We start from the raw sequence: 24,611 nt of genomic DNA on the forward strand, positions 1-24,611 counted from the left end.
TCTTCAGCAGAACTAAATATCAGACAGCTCTGTCTGTAGTGAAACTGTTCTCACAACCTTCTCCGGCATCAAATAGCAGACAGCTCTGTCTGAAGTGAGACTCTGTTAGAAAGCTGACATTCCCCACGAGAGTTACATGCCATTATCACAAAGTCATATTCCGTGTTGGGCTCCAAGCCAAACACACGATGTTCCTGGCGCCCATACAGAGACACACTCTTCCAGAGACCGTGTTGGCCCTGGCCTGACGGCCGATACAGCAGGAAGTGGGAGATCTTCTGCTCGATGGCAACATCCAGGGGGCTGGAGCTGCACACCTGTATGGATGACATGAAGCGGCGACACAATGTCTCCAGGATCACCGGCACTGAAACACATGTTACAAACATAAAGTGGTGGCACGTCTCCAGGAGCACCAACACTGAAACATGTTACAATCATAAAGTGGTGGCACAATGTCTCCAGCATCACCAGCACTAAAACATGTCGCAACCATAATGTGGGACACAGCATCTCCAGGATTACTGGCATTGAAACATGATACAATCTTAAAGGCAGGGGCTCAATGTCTCCAGGATCATTGGCACTGAAACACATGTTACAATCATAAAGTGGTGGCACGTCTCCAGAAGCACCTGCACTGAAACATGTTACAATCATAAAGTGGTGGCACAATGTCTCCAGCATCACCAGCACTAAAACATGTCGCAACCATAATGTGGGACACAGCATCTCCAGGATTACTGGCATTGAAACATGATACAATCTTAAAGGCAGGGGCTCAATGTCTCCAGGATCACCGGCACTGAAACACATGTTACAAACATAAAGTGGTGGCACGTCTCCAGGAGCACCAACACTGAAACATGTTACAATCATAAAGTGGTGGCACAATGTCTCCAGCATCACCAGCACTAAAACATGTCGCAACCATACTGTGGGACACAGCATCTCCAGGATTACTGGCATTGAAACATGATACAATCTTAAAGGCAGGGGCTCAATGTCTCCAGGATCACCGGCACTGAAACACATGTTACAAACATAAAGTGGTGGCACGTCTCCAGGAGCACCAACACTGAAACATGTTACAATCATAAAGTGGTGGCACAATGTCTCCAGCATCACCAGCACTAAAACATGTTGCAACCATAATGTGGGACACAGCATCTCCAGGATTACTGGCATTGAAACATGATACAATCTTAAAGGCAGGGGCTCAATGTCTCCAGGATCATTGGCACTGAAACACATGTTACAATCATAAAGTGGTGGCACATCTCCAGAAGAACCTGCACTGAAACATGTTACAATCATAAAGTGGTGGCACATCTCCAGAAGAACCTGCACTGAAACATGTTACAATCATAAAGTGGTGGCACATCTCCAGAAGAACCTGCACTGAAACATGTTACAATCATAAAGTGGTGGCACATCTCCAGAAGAACCTGCACTGAAACATGTTACAATCATAAAGTGGTGGCACATCTCCAGAAGAACCTGCACTGAAACATGTTACAATCATAAAGTGGTGGCACATCTCCAGAAGAACCTGCACTGAAACATGTTACAATCATAAAGTGGTGGCACATCTCCAGAAGAACCTGCACTGAAACATGTTACAATCATAAAGTGGTGGCACAATGTCTACAGGATCATGGGCACTGAAACACATGTTGCAATCATAAAGCAGGGGCACAGCATCTCCAGGATCACTGGCACTGAAACATCTGTTACAATCATAAAGTACATACTGGTTTAAAGCATGACTAGTCCAAAAGTTTTTTACAAAGCTGGCCTTCAGTGTTAAATATACATAGAGTAAAACAAAGACTTCTATGGTCTTCTATGAACACTACATTCTTTTTGTTTCTCACTTCGACTATGGCACTATACCCTGGACACTGCCGACTAGACTCTGACTGAGAGTGCGACACTGCACCACCTCAACATACCTGGGACAACACTCTCACTCTGACTAAGAGTGTGACACTGCACCATCTCAACATACCTGGGACAACACTCTCACTCTGACTAAGAGTGCAACACTGCACCACCTCAACATACCTGGGACAACACTCTCACTCTGACTGAGAGTGCGACACTGCACCATCTCAACATACCTGGGACAACACTCTCACTCTGACTAAGAGTGTGACACTGCACCACCTCAACATACCTGGGACAACACTCTCACTCTGACTGAGAGTGCGACACTGCACCATCTCAACATACCTGGGACAACACTCTCACTCTGACTAAGAGTGCGACACTGCACCACCTCAACATACCTGGGACAACACTCTCACTCTGACTGAGAGTGCGACACTGCACGACCTCTGAGTTGGCACTCTTCCCACTTGAGTTGACAGCAGACAGACAGAAGTAGTAGGTGGTGGCTCGGTACAGATTCTCCAGGAGCAAGACCTCACAGCTGCTGCTCTGACTCAAGCCCTTGATGATCTGCCGGTCTTCGGGGCAGCTCCTCACAGTCACTGTGTCCTGCCACATAAAAGAAAATGTGTCACACAATGGACAAATACATACATTCAGTCTGGAAGCTTCATTCTCTGAGACTGTTTGTTAAAAATTTAAAATATTATTAATTCACTAGTGAGAAAGATGTTTTAAACAGCATTAAGATCATTAATTTTTCACCTGGCTTTGTATTCACTGTTTTGCATTTAAATTCTGTAGAAACAGATAAACAAGAGTCATCAGAAGATGACAAATCCCCCCTGGGCCCAACAAACTTGAAAGACAAATCATCTGACAGTTACTGACAAAAAGTTGGTTTGTTTGGACTAAGTTCAAATCATTTCCATGAAGTCATGAAAAATATAAATCTGTAAATAGCAAAAGGCACCACTTCTTTTTGAAAGATATTGAACCGTTTTCAAATTGTGCTCCGGAAATGAAAACAAACTCCTCCCTTTTGCGACTGAGACTAAAATGTTTACAAGAGGCCAAGATTAAATAGAAATGACAAATATTTGTAAATAGCAAAAGGCACCATTTTCTGTTTGATATATGTACAAAGTTTTGGTGAAAGACACTGAATGTTTTTCAAGTTGTGAAGACCACCCCTCCCTTCTAAGATTAAGTTCAAAAACATTTTCATGGAAACGAAGAAAACTAAATCATTTCCATGGAAGTCATAAAAAAAAAAAATCTGTAAATGATTACATATTGAGAGATGGGTGAGGGGAAAAAAAACAGGAGTACACATGTCAAACAGTGTTCATCATTAAATGGAGGATGTTAATAAATCAAACAGGGCAACAAGTTAATTGTGGAGTTAATCATGGGACTCCAAACTACCAAAAAACTGCATTTATCAAAACTACCAACAGCTTGATCTCTATGTAGGACTGTAACATGTACATAATCAATAGTAGCAACTTCACACAGTGGACATCATACCTCTATTCCTACACTCTTTTGTTCCTCAGTGCAGTAGCGGAGTTCATAGCTGTCAATGACCTCCTGGCACATCTTGGATGACGACACCACTAGAGCTACTGCGTCTTCACTACGGGAACACTTGGTCACATCAATGATGGGGGTGGAGGGGGCTGCAACAACATGGATGTTTGTTTAGTTATTCCTGGTATATATGGTCAGTCTGTCATACTGAGGAAGTGTGATCCTAAACATTAGATGTCACACTCAAGAATGTACTTCCTCGATGATTTGATCTCACCCTTTTCTACTAATATATATCTCACCGACTTCATAAAGTGATCTCATCTATTTAGGCATTCATGTTTCACTGATTCAGTAATATAATGTCACATGTCTACTAATATGTGAAGGTCTGAGGTAGAACAGGCCTTCAGCAACCCATGCTTGCCACAAAAGGCAGCTATGCTTGTTAAAACATACTCGATTACTTGGTTGACATGTTCTCAATTGCATATATCAATGCTTATGATGTTGATCACTGGACTGTGTGGTCCAGACTCGATTACTTACAGACCGCCGCCATGTAGCTGAAATATTGCTGAATGCAGGAGTAAAACTAGACTCACTCACTCACTAATTCATGTCTCACTGATTTTATATGGTGATGTCAACTGTCATTTGATTTGTTTCTCACGCACCTCACAAAAGAATCTCACCTGTCTATTACTTCATATCTCACTGGCCTTCCTACAAGGATATGTAAGTACCAAAACATTCAAACAAAATTTTGATCTACCACAGACTAATAATATGATCTCATTTTTCTACATTGTTATGTCTCACTGATCTATTAGAACTATCTCACCACGTTATAAAGATATCTCACCCGTCTATGAGTTCATATCTCAATGATCCAGTGATCTCACCTGTCAGGTAGTGAAGATCCCTCAGTGCTGCCTTCTCCCTCTTGAAATCTACTATCTTAGCCTTGAGGCTACCAAGGTCACATGGCTGGTACTGGCAACTCTCACAGTCAGTCTCTGCCTTGGATATCCTGGACAGAAATAAACAGTAAGTCAAGGATACAACTTATGACAGGAGATGTCAGGATGTCAGAGAAACAATGTAATGAAATATGACTACTATTAGGCAGGGAAACAACACCATGTCAGGGGGAAACATCTCTACTGTAAGTCAGGGATATCGATGGGAAATCCCAGGGCGCCACTCGGAAACATGACCAATGTACACCAGAGAACTTATTTGTATCATAGATATATAAACAGATCCTGTTTAATCACATGTTGTGTGTTACTTGACAATTGCTGCATATTTACTGCTTTGCCTGAACCTTGATGCTGATAATGCATCTAGCTGAAAGTGAGCATGTTCAGGTGTTTAGACAAGTTACCTATTGTCCTCACAACAGACATATATACTTTATGATCCCAGATACTTTTATATCATGACTGATAAAGATATTTACAGAATAGGAAGTTCATAAGATTGTTATCGTACCTTTCATTCAGTGCTGAAGCAACCTGAAAAACAGTAAACCGAAAAATACATGCAAGTCAGGTGTTAGAGTAGTAGAAGCAGGTGACAGTAATTGAGTCCTCTGTGGAATTACAAATATCAAATAATGTCAACATAATTGCATCATGGAATGACTTTCCTGCTTAAAATTGCTCCACAGGATTACTTCTACCAGAGAAATATAGTCAAAAGTAACGATTAGAAAACAGGAATAAAGTTTCAGTAACATATGCTGACACATCAAGGGAGATAACTCTTCATCCTCAACTCACCTAGTAATTGCATCATGCATTCATAAAATCTCTTACGATTTCAGGATCTCACTTTGAGGTGGGGGGATTATAAAACCTGCATGAAGATAGACTGGTACAAGAATGCATTTGCATACATACACGTACATACATGTGACTTACATGGGATGTTTGACAGGCAACTGATTTACTTTTGAAAATAGACCTCTGATATAAAAAAGAGCCCATTTGCGATTTGCAAACCACAAACCACCAACAAAATCAACTGTGCTGCTGTGGGTACTTTATGGAATGTCATAAAGTTGGTGATGTGGTGATGTGAAGATCTGTGTAGAGTGCCAAGGGTGCTAACACTGGTACCCAGGCAAAGGATAAGCCCATGGACTGTTCCACTCGTTGTCTCACCTCCAGGAAAGAAGCAGGATCCCGCTTCAGTATGTCTTCGGTGTAAGTCTGAAGACTTTGTGAGGATCCCAGGATCTTCTCAAACAGCTTAATGACTTCCTCCACAGTATTCTGTCGGACACGCTCCTCGTTCTCAAGATCGGCCAGGAAGAAACTGCGCTTGTTTTCTACCTCTGCCAGCAGAGAGTCACACTGCATGTTGATATCATCACGCTTCCTGTCTACCAGCAGCTAGGGGAAAAACATTTCTTAATAAGTCAAGCTGTTCCACAAATATGTGAGGAGTCACTGCTTACACTGTTTTCACAATATCCTACGCAATTTGTTTCTGGACATTTTATTTCATTTGGACATTCTAAGCAATAACAAATTGGATTAAGAGATCATCACTTTAAACTTGTTAGTAGAAACAAGTTAAAGAATGACAACAAAATATGTCAAAACCTAAATCTAATTCTAATCAACTTTGAAATAACAATGGTTGTCATATCCATAGCCTGCATGTTTTCTTAAGGCATGTGGTGAGTAAAACATCCCCACACCCTTGTAAGTAAATGTAATATGCCTGTATGTCCTGGAAGTGATTGTAAATATACCACACTATTTTGTCCTTCAGATGATCCTCCATATAACATACCTGTATGTCCTTATGTGCTTACATCTGGAATTACACATAATGTACCTACAAGTTCTTGACATGATCCTACATACATACCTGCATGTCATTGAAGTAATCCTATATATACAACATACCTTCATGTCCTTGAGATGATCCTATATACAACATACCTGCATGTCCTTGAGGTGACCCTATATACAACATGCCTGTATGTCCTTGAGGTGACCCTACATACAACATACCTGCATGTCCTTGAGGTGACGCTATATATAACATACCTGAATGTAATAGAGGTGACCCTATATACAACATACCTGCATGTCCTTGAGGTGATCCTGTCTATAACATACCTGCATGTCCTTGAGGTGATCCCGCCTATAACATACCTGTATGTCCATGAGGTGATCCCGCCTATAACATACCTGCATGTCCTTGAGGTGATCCTGTCTATAACATACCTGCATGTCCTTGAGGTGATCCTGCTGCAGTTTGAGGGTAGTCATCATCTTGCACTGGCTGTCGGTGAGTCGCTCCAGTCTCTCCTTCAGGTTCAGCTGAGAACAACAACATCTAATTCAATATCCTTGGAATGATGGTTCAGTCTATTCTACTTCACACAGATTTGAGTTTGTCAGTTATTAAAAAGTCAACATCTAGACCTTGTTTTATTTAAATCCATTATTTAACATTCTGGCGGATTGAGATCACTGGGCTTTTAGTGAAACATAGGAGCATATGTTGTATAAAACTAAACTCAAAACAAATAATGCCTTAAAAACTAACTCAAGGTTCCCATGTTTTTGTGATAAAAAATTCTACGATTTTTCGGATAAATAGTGTGTTGTTTCAAGATACAACAACATATGTTCTAGGGTATTTTGATTCCTCTTAACATATATTACTGTGTTTGAAATGAAACGTCGTCAATGCAGTCTCCGATCTCCCTTTACAGTTGTCCACACCTCTATGATGAGATGACATAATATAAATGAAACATCAAGTGCAGCAATTTTTCTTTAATGTTTCAGCTATCTTATTGACATGTAACCAAAATAAAACATGTTATTTAAAGTCATAAAGGTTTGATATGCTACAGTGTAAACTGCAGACACATTGCATGATAACACTCACCTTAACTTCTGTTCATATAGGCCAGTTACCGTACTACATTTCTGAGCTTATGGTAAGCATGGATTGCTGAAGGCCTATTCTACCCCAGGACCTTCACGGGTCACATGTATTTAAACAAGTATTAACATATTATATGCATACTAATCCAGATTCATATGTTGATGACTAAATTAGCCCTTGTAGCACTGTATGATGTACAATTTCATTAGACAAAAAACCTAAGATTGTTCTATAATTTCATCCAGGTCTTTCTTTAAATTCCAGGTTTTTTCCAAGATTGGAAAATGGCATGTGAAATTTCCAGGTTTTCTAGGTCTGGTGGGAGCCATGTGACTGAGTAAATCAACATTAATGTACTTACTTTCAGTTTTGCGTATCCCTCTTCAATGGAGACAGTGGGGTGGTCAACATGAAGTTCAGCTTCATCACATGCCAGACAAAATGGCCGCCGGCACTGATAGCAGAACAAGCTCAGAGCTTCTCCGTGTTCAGAGCATAATGCTAATGATGCCCGCAGCTCTTTCCGGGGTTCAACCAGTTCATGATCTGTGAATGGTTCTCTGTTTGGATGTGACAAACGGAGACAGTTTGAGCAGTAAGATGCATTGCAGTCCAAACAGGACTTTGTTGCAAGTCTGGGGGAAATCTCACACAACTGGCACAAAATTCCATCAGATGATGTTTCTGAGCTGATAGCAAGAGCTTCCTTTTCTTCCCGGTCCTTACGTCGTTCAGCCTTGTACTTGTCAATTATGTTCTCAAGGGTGATAACTCTTGGAAGACTTGAGATGCCTCCACTGATGTAACAATTGTCACGGCACACTGGGCAGCGGATGAAGTCAAAGTCAAACAGATTCTCTGCACACGGGGATCGGCACAGGATGTGAGAGCAGGGGAGGATTATGGGATAGTTGAACAGCTCAAGACAAATGGGACACTGTAGGTCACTATCAACCTCCATGGTCCGGCCTAAACTGGACCGACGCCTCTGCAAAAACATAACAAATACATAACAAATATGACTAACTGTTTAGTTTACTCTTTAATTAGCGCTGAAAAAAAGAGTAAAGATCAAAATAACTGTGGCTCCTTAATGATAACTGCTTTTGCAATATTGACCTATTGCACCATAGATTTACAATATTCAGGCTACCTTAATCTGCTCATGTATAATGTCCTGATTGAAGATGATAATAAAAATGGTTCACTGGCGGCATTTTTATCATTCAGAGTGAAAATGAACTAACTACCTCCTAAAATGTATTTTCATATGATCTTTTGAAATTCAGAATGCTAACAGTTACAAATAGTTGTGATCCATATTTAGGCTGGAATAGCTGTCATAACATGGAAAGTGATATTCATTATATGTCTGAAGCTTCTTAATTTGTTCTGACAGTCACTGTGTGCATTAAGTATGTTTATGACATCATTGACTGTCCAACTTAGCTGTCACAATGTATAATTATTAGCTGTCACAATGTATGATTATAATTATTACATTCAGGGTCTGTAGATTTTAGAGCTGTCAGTCAGCAGCGGGCCCTGATGGCCACCTGCCAAATCAAAGTACTGGAAACACTGCCTGTGGGAGACCTAGCTCCATCAAATCCATCAACAATATCATTTACTGGATTGTCTGGACCAGACTCATGTATTTAGGTCAACATCATTGCATCTGGAATACACAAATAAAATCCCAGGCACACAAACACACAGTCACAGACAGACTTTATGGTATTTATAAACTACCGATATGGTTGCTAATAACTACTGATAATGTTAGACCTTCTCTACATGCAAAGCTCTCATAAGAAAACACTAAAAGTATACAGATTTTTTGTGTTTCAATTTTTTTTTCTGCTTTCATTCTGTCAACATTACTTTTATTTATCTTATGGAAGTTTGCATACACTATCCTCACACAGCAGTAAATGGGTACCAGGAGGGGAAAGGACTGCTAAGTCATTGTAAATCTGCTGCCTCATGAGACAGTTTTGGACGTATACTTCCCATTGAGCTGAGAATACAATTCACGTACACTCATATCTTTGAGCTCACTATTCAGCATGGAAAAAGTGACTAACAGATTGTTATTATCATCATAACTATTACTACAACAACAAAGAAGTTCAGTCACGTGAATCAAGAGAGTCTATAATGCCACCTAATGATGGACCTATTGAGTGAGTGAGTAAGTTGGGTTTTACACCCCTTTTAGCAACACTCCAGCAATATCACAGCAGGGACCATAGAAACTGGCTTCACACATTGTACCCATGTGGAGTACAAGCTTAATTAACCCATAACCTTTATACAGTGTTATAATATTGTATTAACACACATGACATGACTTAATGGCAGGGCCACTGTCATGGAGTCATATTGACACTTTGAGTATTAATTTCCCAAGCAATGGAGCCGCAAGATTGTTGTGAATCTGAGCCTGGCGGTATTGTCATAATCTGTCAAGTATTAGTCATAAAGGTTGTAGCAGGCAGGTGTTGAAACCCCTATCACCTCCAGTAAGTCCTCTACCTAACTGCATTGATAAGACTCTTAAGATCTACCTAATAAGATCCAAATATAATCTGTCTAGAAATATGTTACACTGAAGCAGAGTTTTAAGTGGCTCGGAGCAATGTTCAAGCAATAGCGCAAGAGATAGATATAAAAATTAACATTGCAGGGATTTGCCTTGACTCCTGTAATTGAGGGTCCCTGGGACTCATACTCTTAATTTTCTGGGGTCCTGGACTATAAAATGGGGGTCACAGACTCTTAGATATTATTATTAATACTATGTTGTATTGTGTATCATGATCATCACAGTAATTAAACTGCACATCATCTCATAACCCAGCTGGGTTCAGATTCAGCGATAACTAATTCTTACTTGATCAACATTCAAAAGAGTATGAACTTTTTGTGCGTCCCTGTCGACACATTAATATCTATTCCATTGCATCCGTTGTTGATTTTTATGCACATAGGACACAAGAAGTTGCGCCCTGTAAATCCATGATATTGATTTTGTATTGTTTGGGTGAGATCACAGATATAGGATAATAGGATATATTACTACAATGAAACTACCTCACAAAGCCTTGCAGATCATTGTGATGTCATCATTAACTATGATGTCCAATCTTAACTAAGTACTCTCTATGCCACTGTAGCTTGTCAGGTTAGCTGACGTTTTACACACACTTTCACACAGTGTTTATTACCGACTACAAACTGAAAAGATTGAATGCTGACTTTGGATGATACACGGAAGCTTACCCTTGTGTCTTTTCATTGAGTAAGCATACATCAGGGTTTTAAACATTCATAAAAATATATTTTGGCAAGTTTCTGTTTCCCACTTTGCTGATCAGTGAAGCAGGTTACAAGACCACAAGCCAAACAATAAAATTCTTATCTATCATGGACATGACATAACATCCTTGAGCATGACTGAATTTAAAACAGATAATTCAATACTGACTAAGTTTCAGGAAAATAAATACTTTTATTTCATGGGTATGTGAGTTTTGATAATTCAATACTGACAAATTTTATGGAAATTCTTTTTCTACATCATGTTGTGATGTTTCAATATACATTCTTGTACGACATCATTCCTGCTTGGCAACAATACAAGAACATTTCTTAATATGTGGATTGCCTGTTCCGCATTCAAGTAATCACAGAATGCCACTATAAAGTTGCAGGAATATTGCTAAATGTTGCATTCAGTTATAAATGTTCAGTGCCATTATGCAAAATATGGTGTATTTGCAGCTTTGTTCTATCCTTCCTTTATGTCAGTGTGTCATAAAATCTTGCTAGGTCCCTTATATTACACTGAGCACAAAATCTAAATAATTATATCTCCAACTGTGTCCCAATATAATAAAAGTCAAATGCATATTTAAGTGTTCAATTTTTCTAGTTACTAACATTACACATTGATTAAAAAGTTTCACTTTCTGATCTTTCCAATATTGTTTCAATATGGCAAGTTTAACTTTATCCTGTTTACAAAAAAATCAGTATTCAGACTCAAACGCATAATAAGGTCTTTCATGTCATGTTAACGTGCAAAATGCAAGACCAAGACTTATAACACATACACACTATACCATCCAACATAACCTTCACCAACACAGGTACTGTTCTCACGAGATTGCTACCAATTCCTCATTTGTTTACATTTTCAAGCCACATCAAACACGTACAAATATTATTGGAAATATATTGCAATATCTATAAAAATATAGACATAAGCTCCTCAATGTAGCAAAAGGCGTTGAACAGCCTTAATATTTTGGAAACAAACAGACATTATGTAGAGAAACACACACAAGTAGTGATCTTCATCAATCAGATGTTGTACACAGCCAACCGTTGTCTATACAACGGCTGGTGTCAGGCAGTACAACACTGCCAAACAAAAAGTCATGCTTCTGTGTACATCTTACCTTAAATACCATCTGTAGCATTGTGTACCTGTCAATTCAAGTCATCAATTTCAAATGTCAAACTCAGATACCGCTGTTCCGTCCATGTCAAACGTAATCCATTTCAACACTGACAGTCTAGCCATGCCGATATCACAATGAATTAACATTGTGTAATATCCAGTATCACACTTGACAAATTTATAGCATGAACTCAAAGTAAATGTCAATATGAACTCATTGAAATAGACTGGATTAGTTTGAGCAGCACAGTGAAATGTACATGCTTCATAGGAATGTCATTACATTGTGTTCAAAAGAGTAATGGAGTCGGCTGATTTCTATACAGTTCTGCTTAGTAAATGCATTCAGGTGTGTAAGCCAGAACCCACTGCCCTCAATGATTGGGGAGTGGATATAAGCTTATTTATTCACTAGGGAGACACAGCATTGTTAATTCACCGCCTCTACCTATGAAACTCACACCACCATTGCTCATTTCATTTGCACTGGTTGGGATATATACAGCAGATCAGTGTTAAATCACCACCTCCGATCTGTTAATGAAATGCACGCCAACACTCATTTCATTGATACTGGATATACAATACTATATTGCTTCATGCCAGTGATGTGATAATTAACACTCCCTTCAAGCCAAAGACCTGTAAAATTTTTAAGGGCCATGGTGTTGTCTAGTGTTTAAAGCATTCGCTTGTCATGCCAAAGGGTCTGAATCCCCACGTGGGTCAATGTGTGAGACACATTTCTGGTGTCCCCCGCAATGATATATTGCTGGAATATCACTAAAAGTGGCATAAATACCATACTCACTCACTCACCCTAAATATTTGATTCTTTTAATGCACAGATCAAGGCACGGTTAACAAGCACCATCTCCTCACAGGTGGAAATGAAACCACAGACCTACTTACCTGCAGACTTTCTATCCTCTGAACTAAGGAGATGACATAAACACATATCTGACCATTTATATCCTGGAGAAAATGATCACCTCCTCAGGACATCAAGACATATTAACTCAAATGTCTAGGATCCATACAATGTTTACAGGATCGACAACATATTTTATTTCAAAACATCCACATTGTCTACAATTGTTTTGGCACCATTGAAGATAAATGAGATTTACCAGCATCCTGAAGTGTTTTTGACATGACCAATTTTATTGCTTGTTTTTAAGGATCTGCTTGTAGGATTTTTTCAAGAGTAAGGAAAAAAATTCCCAGCTCATAAAATATAATTCTAATGTTTTTAATGGCTAAAAATGTAAACTAACAGAAAATTATTTTTGGACTGTTTTGTTTGTTCCATATACACTTCATAAACTGCCAAAAGTAAAATACTTTTAATATTTAAAGGGGATAATTTCTTTGTCTGGTGATTGTTTTATACATTTTTTCCATCAAAACAAGAAATAAAGTGTTCTTGCCTTAAAATCCCAATCAACACAACTACCCCAACTACTAGCAATATTTTCAGGTGAATCCCTAAGCAAGTCACTGTCAGGTTATAACAACTACTGCCAATGAAAAATGACAGGTGGATAAGGATCCTTAAACCAGGATATCATGAGATGATGACATGATCCTGAAACGAAGATATCACATGATATTGTCATCCACAGCCATGCATCATTTCAGGTTTGATAAGAAACAAATAAAAATTGTATAATTTATGGAAAATCACATATTTTCAATTTGTATGTTATGCAATCTTATACTGGTGTATCTGGGTATACAAGTCAGTAGTACTGGACCCTTCTGTTCTAACCCTGGGGCAAGGCTCAGGCAAATGAGTTCTAGATCCCATATCTAACAAAGTCTGAGCTTCAAGCATACTTAACTCTCCTATTAACAACTAATTCCTCAATTACAGTCCACACTCGCCATGGGTAACACCATTAGTAGACTACACTGCAGGCTGGCATCAGATCTGGGGGACGTATCAAAAGTGTCAAAACTAAAATATACGCTTGTGAGAGTAAGTACTCTGCTGTCTGCTGCTGGATTTCGTAGACATTTCAAAATATTGTTAATACACTATTTATGTATATGGTTTAGTTTTCTATTGATTTGTTCAAATAATATGATGTCATAATAAAGAATTTGCAATATCTTTCCGCTAAATATTGCCTATTCTTTATTATGACATCAACTTGGTAGCATTAATCTATGAAAAAATATACACTATACATATACAAGATATTAAACACATAATTGCAATAAGACCATATTTCCACAAAAAATGGAAACTAACGCATTAACACATGAAGACAAAATCCTTGATTTTATTCACCATACTCCAATAGAAATTAAACTGTAACATTTACCTCTTAGTGTATCAAATTGAGTGTGTTGTTGGTCTGTTGTTGATCTGTGGTCAACACCACAGTAAATATTCCAGGAAAATATAGGACAGCAATGTGACAATTTACTGACAAGTAATCAAATCTGGACCATACAATCCAGTGATGTATGGAATAATAACTTATTCCTACACTACTTTGAAACGGAAGCTGGCAGGGGTAATGGAGGCGAAAAACGATCTAAATACCACGAGTGGTGTTCAAATTGTTGAATCCAACATATTTCATGTGAGTAATTATTATACATGGGATAGGAAATGGATACAACCGAGTGAGGAAAAGGCAGTGTACCTTTGATGGTGGCGATATTTAAATGGCATTAAAAATACTTTTTGAATCGAAGCGAGGGAAGTGCGTTGCCAACCTTAGCTTGCTTCGCTCGCATATATGAAGACTGGTCATTTTCTCTACGCTGCGCAACCACATTTGCACTACAGTTTGCCTGTGGTCCAACTCAACTTCATTTCACATGACCACTTAATGATGGGAGCATGACTAAGAATCTGCAATGCTGGGGGTAGCTGGTGGTATATCTATTCCAAACACTCACCAAAATATGTTGTTTGGCCATGGTTGCTCCTTTCAATCACGACTTAAATCACAACCACTATAATTCACCATTGTGAAAACACTAACGCATCATGATAAAACTCAAACATACAACACATAGGCAACACAAAAGAACAAATACAGATTTGCATAAATCAACACCTTTTGTGACAACTTATGCTATATGACCTTAAAATGTGTTTGTATATTTTGAGATGCCCCCTGATGATTATCTGGCCAGTTATCTCCCATTTACAAGTAGGACCAGGTACCAGTGAAAAGAAGTCATTCAGTCAGTGTAAACGCTGGGTAAATACTTTTACAGGTTAACAAAGACCGAGCGGAGTCAGTGATTGATTGTTACGTACAGGTTCATGCACATTACCCGGCTGATCTACCTGTAGTCCTGCATGGGGGAAATCTATGCTGTCGGACTACTGGCTTCTGGGATTTACCTGGACTGACTCTATAAATCATTTCCAAGCCTACAGCATGTATCAGTAAATATTCCCAAATTGTAATCAAATAATTCTCAATTCATGTTATCAAAGTTACATTAATTTAAGGGCTTTGTAGACATGTTATGTATTGCACTGATAACATGACCAAAATTTTAGACCCTGTTATGGTTAATTTCAAAAGCAATGTTGAAATACTTTTGAAGTTGCAGAAAAATTCCTAATAACATATGAATTAATGTTTTCCAAAAAATGTCTGGTAAGGGCATTTTGATTGGAATCCAAGAGAAATTCTGAAAATATGCTCACAGATATGCAGGATCTCTGGAGTTATCTATTACATACAAATATGATCTGTTTGATATCTATTACATACAAATATGATGTTTGATATCTATTACATACAAATATGATCTGTTTGATATCTATTACATACAAATATGATCTGTTTGATATCTATTACATACAAATATGATCTGTTTGATATCTATTACATACAAATATGATTTGTTTGATATCTTACATACAAATATGATCTGTTTGATATCTATTACATACAAATATGATTTGTTTGATATCTTACATACAAATGTGATCTGTTTGATATCTATTACATACAAATATGATCTGTTTGATATCTATTACATACAAATATGATCTGTTTGATATCTATTACATACAAATATGATCTGTTTGATATCTATTACATACAAATATGATCTGTTTGATATCTATTACATACAAATATGATCTGTTTGACATCTATTACATACAAATATGATCTGTTTGATATCTATTACATACAAATATGATCTGTTTGATATCTATTACATACAAATATGATCTGTTTGATATCTATTACATACAAATATGATCTGTTTGACATCTATTACATACAAATATGATCTGTTTGATATCTATTACATACAAATATGATCTGTTTGATATCTATTACATACAAATATGATCTGTTTGATATCTATTACATACAAATATGATCTGTTTGACATCTATTACATACAAATATGATCTGTTTGATATCTTACATACAAATATGATCTGTTTGATATCTATTACATACAAATATGATTTGTTTGATATCTATTACATACAAATATGATTTGTTTGATATCTTACATACAAATATGATCTGTTTGATATCTATTACATACAAATATGATCTGTTTGACATCTATTACATACAAATATGATCTGTTTGACATCTATTACATACAAATATGATTTGTTTGATATCTTACATACAAATATGATCTGTTTGATATCTATTACATACAAATATGATCTGTTTGACATCTATTACATACAAATATGATCTGTTTGACATCTATTACATACAAATATGATTTGTTTGATATCTTACATACAAATATGATCTGTTTGATATCTATTACATACAAATATGATCTGTTTGACATCTATTACATACAAATATGATCTGTTTGACATCTATTACATACAAATATGATTTGTTTGATATCTTACATACAAATATGATCTGTTTGATATCTATTACATACAAATATGATCTGTTTGACATCTATTACATACAAATATGATCTGTTTGACATCTATTACATACAAATATGATTTGTTTGATATCTTACATACAAATATGATCTGTTTGATATCTATTACATACAAATATGATTTGTTTGATATCTTACATACAAATATGATCTGTTTGATATCTATTACATACAAATATGATCTGTTTGACATCTATTACATACAAATATGATCTGTTTGACATCTATTACATACAAATATGATCTGTTTGACATCTATTACATACAAATATGATCTGTTTGACATCTATTACATACAAATATGATCTGTTTGATATCTATTACATACAAATATGATCTGTTTGACATCTATTACATACAAATATGATCTGTTTGACATCTATTACATACAAATATGATTTGTTTGATATCTTACATACAAATATGATCTGTTTGATATCTATTACATACAAATATGATCTGTTTGACATCTATTACATACAAATATGATCTGTTTGACATCTATTACATACAAATATGATTTGTTTGATATCTTACATACAAATATGATCTGTTTGATATCTATTACATACAAATATGATCTGTTTGACATCTATTACATACAAATATGATCTGTTTGACATCTATTACATACAAATATGATTTGTTTGATATCTTACATACAAATATGATCTGTTTGATATCTATTACATACAAATATGATCTGTTTGACATCTATTACATACAAATATGATCTGTTTGACATCTATTACATACAAATATGATCTGTTTGATATCTATTACATACAAATATGATCTGTTTGACATCTATTACATACAAATATGATCTGTTTGACATCTATTACATACAAATATGATCTGTTTGATATCTATTACATACAAATATGATCTGTTTGATATCTATTACATACAAATATGATCTGTTTGATATCTATTACATACAAATATGATCTGTTTGACATCTATTACATACAAATATGATCTGTTTGATATCTATTACATACAAATATGATCTGTTTGATATCTATTACATACAAATATGATCTGTTTGATATCTATTACATACAAATATGATCTGTTTGACATCTATTACATACAAATATGATCTGTTTGATATCTTACATACAAATATGATCTGTTTGATATCTATTACATACAAATATGATTTGTTTGATATCTATTACATACAAATATGATTTGTTTGATATCTTACATACAAATATGATCTGTTTGATATCTATTACATACAAATATGATCTGTTTGACATCTATTACATACAAATATGATCTGTTTGACATCTATTACATACAAATATGATTTGTTTGATATCTTACATACAAATATGATCTGTTTGATATCTATTACATACAAATATGATCTGTTTGACATCTATTACATACAAATATGATCTGTTTGACATCTATTACATACAAATATGATTTGTTTGATATCTTACATACAAATATGATCTGTTTGATATCTATTACATACAAATATGATCTGTTTGACATCTATTACATACAAATATGATCTGTTTGACATCTATTACATACAAATATGATTTGTTTGATATCTTACATACAAATATGATCTGTTTGATATCTATTACATACAAATATGATCTGTTTGACATCTATTACATACAAATATGATCTGTTTGACATCTATTACATACAAATATGATTTGTTTGATATCTTACATACAAATATGATCTGTTTGATATCTATTACATACAAATATGATCTGTTTGACATCTATTACATACAAATATGATCTGTTTGACATCTATTACATACAAACATGATTTGTTTGATATCTTACATACAAATATGATCTGTTTGATATCTATTACATACAAATATGATCTGTTTGACATCTATTACATACAAATATGATCTGTTTGACATCTATTACATACAAATATGATCTGTTTGACATCTATTACATACAAATATGATCTGTTTGACATCTATTACATACAAATATGATCTGTTTGATATCTATTACATACAAATATGATCTGTTTGACATCTATTACATACAAATATGATCTGTTTGACATCTATTACATACAAATATGATTTGTTTGATATCTTACATACAAATATGATCTGTTTGATATCTATTACATACAAATATGATCTGTTTGACATCTATTACATACAAATATGATCTGTTTGACATCTATTACATACAAATATGATTTGTTTGATATCTTACATACAAATATGATCTGTTTGATATCTATTACATACAAATATGATCTGTTTGACATCTATTACATACAAATATGATCTGTTTGACATCTATTACATACAAATATGATTTGTTTGATATCTTACATACAAATATGATCTGTTTGATATCTATTACATACAAATATGATCTGTTTGACATCTATTACATACAAATATGATCTGTTTGACATCTATTACATACAAATATGATCTGTTTGACATCTATTACATACAAATATGATCTGTTTGACATCTATTACATACAAATATGATCTGTTTGATATCTATTACATACAAATATGATCTGTTTGACATCTATTACATACAAATATGATCTGTTTGACATCTATTACATACAAATATGATTTGTTTGATATCTTACATACAAATATGATCTGTTTGATATCTATTACATACAAATATGATCTGTTTGACATCTATTACATACAAATATGATCTGTTTGACATCTATTACATACAAATATGATCTGTTTGACATCTATTACATACAAATATGATTTGTTTGATATCTTACATACAAATATGATCTGTTTGATATCTATTACATACAAATATGATCTGTTTGACATCTATTACATACAAATATGATCTGTTTGACATCTATTACATACAAATATGATCTGTTTGACATCTATTACATACAAATATGATCTGTTTGACACTGGTGTTTGGCATCGGTGAGTAATAAAAAAGAAAAATACTTTACCAATGATATCTTCTTTTTGATGTTTGATGCAACATTTCTGTATCGATGAACAGAAACATGCATTTATACACTTTTATAGAACTTGTATCCTACAAAACTGTGTTCCACAGGAGATTTTTGCTCAATGCCCTGACAATGCTATGATGTCATGAACTTGATGATGTCACAATGCTATGACGTAATTGCACTTTAAATCTAATGCCAGTGCTGTGTTCAGAGATGTACATTTTTCATTGAAAACTAATGAAGAATGATTTTGGATGATAACAGAATCTCACCCTCCTGTCTACTGATATCATTTATATCAACACTTGTTCATAAAGGCAAAAATATCCTCGGCAAGTCTTGTATATTTCTTTACTCTATCAACTCGTGTTGATACATAAATTGATATCAGTAGATACTTAGGTTAGATTCTCTATTTCTCATTACATACAAATAACTTCAAAACAAAATAAATACATTTCAATCTTGTAAAACTGGGAGGCATATAGTGATATCGCAATGATATACACTAATTTCATGACAGCATGTACAATTAATTGAAGTGAGTGAATGATGTTTTGTGCCACTGTTTGCATTACACAAAACTTAACAGCAGTTTAGAAAACTATCATGCAAATCTCACACTACTGGATTATGTGTCCCTTGTGAATGAATGCTCCATATCCTTAACCACAGGTACAGGATTAAGCAATATCTCAGACAGATAATCAATAACAGTTGTTGTTGGATTAATAGCTTATCTTCCACTGAACAGCGAAACCCTGTTTAACGCAGAATGGAAGATATTCTCAGAGCAAAATCTCCCAGACTAATGCACTTCCTGATTAAGTAATAACTGGTGTAGTACACAGTGTTTCCCATTAGTGATTAACTTCCACACTGTGATAAATGGCAGTTGGGGACAACCTGGTGATGGTCACTTCTTGACCATTAAAACTTGAATAATGCTGGGCTTGATTTAGTGAGTGAGTGACTAGTTTTACACCGCATTCAGCAATATTCCAGCTATATGGAGGCGGTCTGTAAATAATCGAGTCTGGACCAAACAATCCAGTGATCAACAACATAAGCATCGATCTGCGCAATTGGAACCGATGACATGTGTCAACCAAGTCAGCGAGCCTGACCACCCGATCCCATTAGTTGCCTCTAACGACAAGCATAGTCGCCTTTCATGGCAAGCATGGGTTTCTGAAGGCCCATTCTACCCCAAGACCCTCACAGGTCCACAGCTTGACTTAACAAATGCTAACCTACATGCACTAGGTGCAACCTGAGATAAATCAATAGGTGTACCAGCCTAAATCTGGTTGCACAATATTTTGAACTTTTAAGTTACACATTTATTTCTCTTCATTTTCACACATAGTATTCTTTCATTTGTCGACATGGATTTTCAGGTGAATTCACAAATCAAAGCTTGACTTGCAAAACTTTTGGTTGCACCAGTGCAAATAACATAACTTAATGAAGGCCTGAATTGAGTTCCTTCGTTTCACTGAGTACCAGACAAATTAAGGTTTTCAGTGGTTCATTGCGTCAAGATGAACTAATTAAAATGAAATAACAATGGCGTTATCTCATACTTAAATATGGAGGTAAAACTTGCCCAAGAAAGGACAAAGATCCATGCTTGGAGACAGGTAAAGTAAACTTCTAACACTAGTAACATTAAGACTTGTCATGGTACATGTAATAAAAGAAATGGAAAAAGCATTAATAAAACAAATGCAAAAATCAATAAGTAAATTTGACATCCTAAAACCAGAACACACCTACCTCGGGCAAATATTACACCAACATGACTCTAAATGACAAACAATGACACACAAATCAGATCATACTAACAGTTCCTCAGACTGGTCAGTATCCCACAATACAAGCCATACTTCTCCACCCGGTGTTCCAACACAAAGACACACAACAGCACTTGAACATCAAGTCCAACACTACAGTGTTGCCTACCTTCAGCCTGCACACACTACACCAATCACAGACCTCTCCACTGGCTTATCGGACCTGCCTCTCATCAGCGAAAACTCTCCAAGTAATCAAGCTCTTGGTTTTCACGGAGGTGGTATAACAGTGTATTGTTAACAGGAAGGGTACACAAACAAACCACTTGGAGACGCGGGCCTGCAGGAGGAGTGTGGAAACTGGGGTCGCCTAAATTGTTTATTTGGTTCAAACTATCTCAGAACTGACTGAACTTTTACTGGGACTACACTGTTTACTCATTGAAAGTTTTCGAATCTATTATTAAGGCTGAATTATTTAGTGCTTCTTATAAGTTGCTAAACATGAAGTGATAGCTGCCTACACAAATCCAACATGTTGCACATGATCACATTTGTGGCCAGATGAAATAAATGTCTTGTTATTCACACATTTTGCCAAGGTGCACAAGGAAGTACATTGCAAATATAAAAACTATTGTCAGGTTGATTTATGGTTTTTTTTCTTCTATGAAACACTTTGCTCTAAAAGTGTATGGTTTTACATAAAAGTCTTTTAACAAAGTCCAGCAATAGCATGGTGGGGAGACACAAGGAAAGGACATCACACATTGTACATGTGGGGAATTGAACCTGGGTCTTTGAGTGACAAGCAAATACTTAAACCACTAGGCTACTAGTTCAAAACTTATTGTTCAATGCTGTATTTTCTGTTGCTCCACTATGATGCCAGTCTGTGATATAATCAAGTCTGGACCATACACTCCAGTGAAGGACATCATGAACATCCATCAATGTAATTGGGACACGTTGACATGTGTCAACCAAGTAAGCAACAGTTATGAATTGCCAAGAACAAATCTAACCCAGATCTTCACACGATGGCTAAAAATTGATCAAGCTAAGTATTATAATCAGGTTGGGAAAAGTCAATATGAAAAAGAGACACCATACAAATGTAAGTCGAGAATCTGATAGGGCAAATCACTGAAGAAACACAAACAAAGACGTGTAAACAACTAAAAGTTGTACCGTGACCAAGCAGGCACGAATTAGTGTCTGTGTGCACAGCCAGGTGATATATATATGAACACTTATGCTGGCTATGTCTACACTGATATATGACCCACTGATGTCTACACATAACAGCAGTGGACCTGCCTGTGCGTACAGTCAACATACATCCTCCCAAAGAATCCTAGACAGCAAGCTATCTGGATTTTACTACCATGAGTAAAATACAGCTTGTCATCCTCATACATTCAAATCTAAAATGTTCCCACAATATCACTCAGTTCGTAAGTTCTCGTCTGGGGGCAAACATCTTTCATTGGCACTTCATACCTTATCTGATTTTTAAGGATTTCTGGTACTTAATCCTTTTTTCCACCTGGGAATTCCAGGACAGAATAATTGTTCAGTACCAAAGTTTTTCTGGCTGTGGAAATTTCAGGATTGAAAAAAAAACCCACAACTATACATGACACACATGAATGACGATACCAAGGGCCTTGAGAAAAGGTGGTGCATTCTGACCCATAAATGGCATTCATCACAAACACATGCAGAGGCAAGTCAACAGTCTGAAAACACATTTGAACATATGGCCACAATAGGTAACTGATGAGACACGCCTTCATGGTATTTTTCCCTTCCTGACTCCCTGGTGTCATGAGAAGGTGTCATGGATATGTTTTCAGTTTGGAATTTTCACTAAAACCCCCACTAAAAAAGGGTCAGGTATTTAATCAGCACTGAGCAGGCAAACATTAAACTAAGTAGTTTTAAAAAGCATTTAGATTATCCGAACTAAGGACCCTGGGTAGCACTGCGTCAACAATGATACAAGCTGCTAAATTCACTAGGTATTTCAGATAACTTGTGCTTCAAATTCACAGGGTTTCTGTGTCAGGGCAAACACTGCTTCTTAATATGCACAATTCTGCCATCACAGGGGTCTCCCAAGAAGACAAGGATGGGTGATTTTCTTATTCCATCCCAAGAATACAAATGGAGAGACAGACATGTGGTGCCTGTGCTATCATGGAATAACAATGGACTGTTTACGCATTATGCACTGGTGATATGTTTTATCACGTGGGAATCCCCACAGGGAGACAATCCTCCTGTGCTGGGGAATCTTTCTGTTGTTAGAACCTCCATTGAGGGACATTCATGGGGTATTGGTGATCTATTGTATCCTGGGAATAATCACGGAGAAACAACCCTCCGGTGCTAGGAAATCTTTCTGTTGTTTCAGAAATGTCATGGATTATTGGTGATCTATTGTATCCTGGGAATAATCACGGAGAAACAACCCTCCGGTGCTAGGAAGTCTTTCTGTTGTTTCAGAAATGTCATGGATTATTAGTGATCTATTCTAACATGGGAATCCCAACATGGGAACAACCATCAGGGGCTGGGAACCTGTCTGTCCCTGGAAAGCCAGGCATAGAGTACTGGTGTTCTAAAATGGGAATCGTAACAGACAGACACTGACCATCCAGACTATGGGACTATTCATCCTGGAGTGACAAGCCAATGGAGAACAATACTTGGTTCTATAGGGGCCAATTCCCCTAACACTCTTACATCATGCCATAAAATATACAAACAAGACACATTTTGATCAGTATTTAAAAGAAAATAAACAAATAAAATATTGTAAAAACTGACAATTTGTAACTACTGCAGAAGCCAAAAATACCTGTTCTATTTACTGCCTGCAAATATCTACTTCAAATGGTCTAACTAAAGCATTATTGCAAACTGGATCCTATATGCTGCTGTGAAGCCTGTACAAAAAGCTGACAACATGAAGATACTTACAGCGAGGAAAGAGCACCTGTATCTCTGGGGAGAATCCAGCAAGTCCATTGAGTATTGCAACGGCAATTCCTCACGCCGCCACACTTTCCATAAATGATACATGTAAGTCGGCGCTGCCAT

The 24,611-nt window shown here is 36.3% G+C and overlaps 1 protein-coding gene across 1 annotated transcript; it reads right to left on the minus strand.

The window, feature by feature from the left end:
* On the minus strand, positions 1-24,611 carry LOC137268541 (E3 ubiquitin-protein ligase Midline-1-like). Its single transcript, XM_067803110.1, has 9 exons — positions 24,492-24,611; positions 7,709-8,335; positions 6,675-6,770; positions 5,598-5,828; positions 4,924-4,946; positions 4,332-4,459; positions 3,424-3,575; positions 2,292-2,502; positions 1-367 (listed from the first exon to the last, which is right to left on the minus strand). The coding sequence occupies exons 1-9, from the start codon at positions 24,609-24,611 to the stop codon at positions 69-71; spliced, it is 1,887 nt and encodes a 628-aa protein (XP_067659211.1). The 3' UTR covers positions 1-68.

The sequence above is a fragment of the Haliotis asinina genome, chromosome 16 (assembly GCF_037392515.1).
Source record: "Haliotis asinina isolate JCU_RB_2024 chromosome 16, JCU_Hal_asi_v2, whole genome shotgun sequence".
In the NCBI taxonomy this organism is placed as follows: Eukaryota; Metazoa; Mollusca; class Gastropoda; order Lepetellida; family Haliotidae; genus Haliotis; species Haliotis asinina.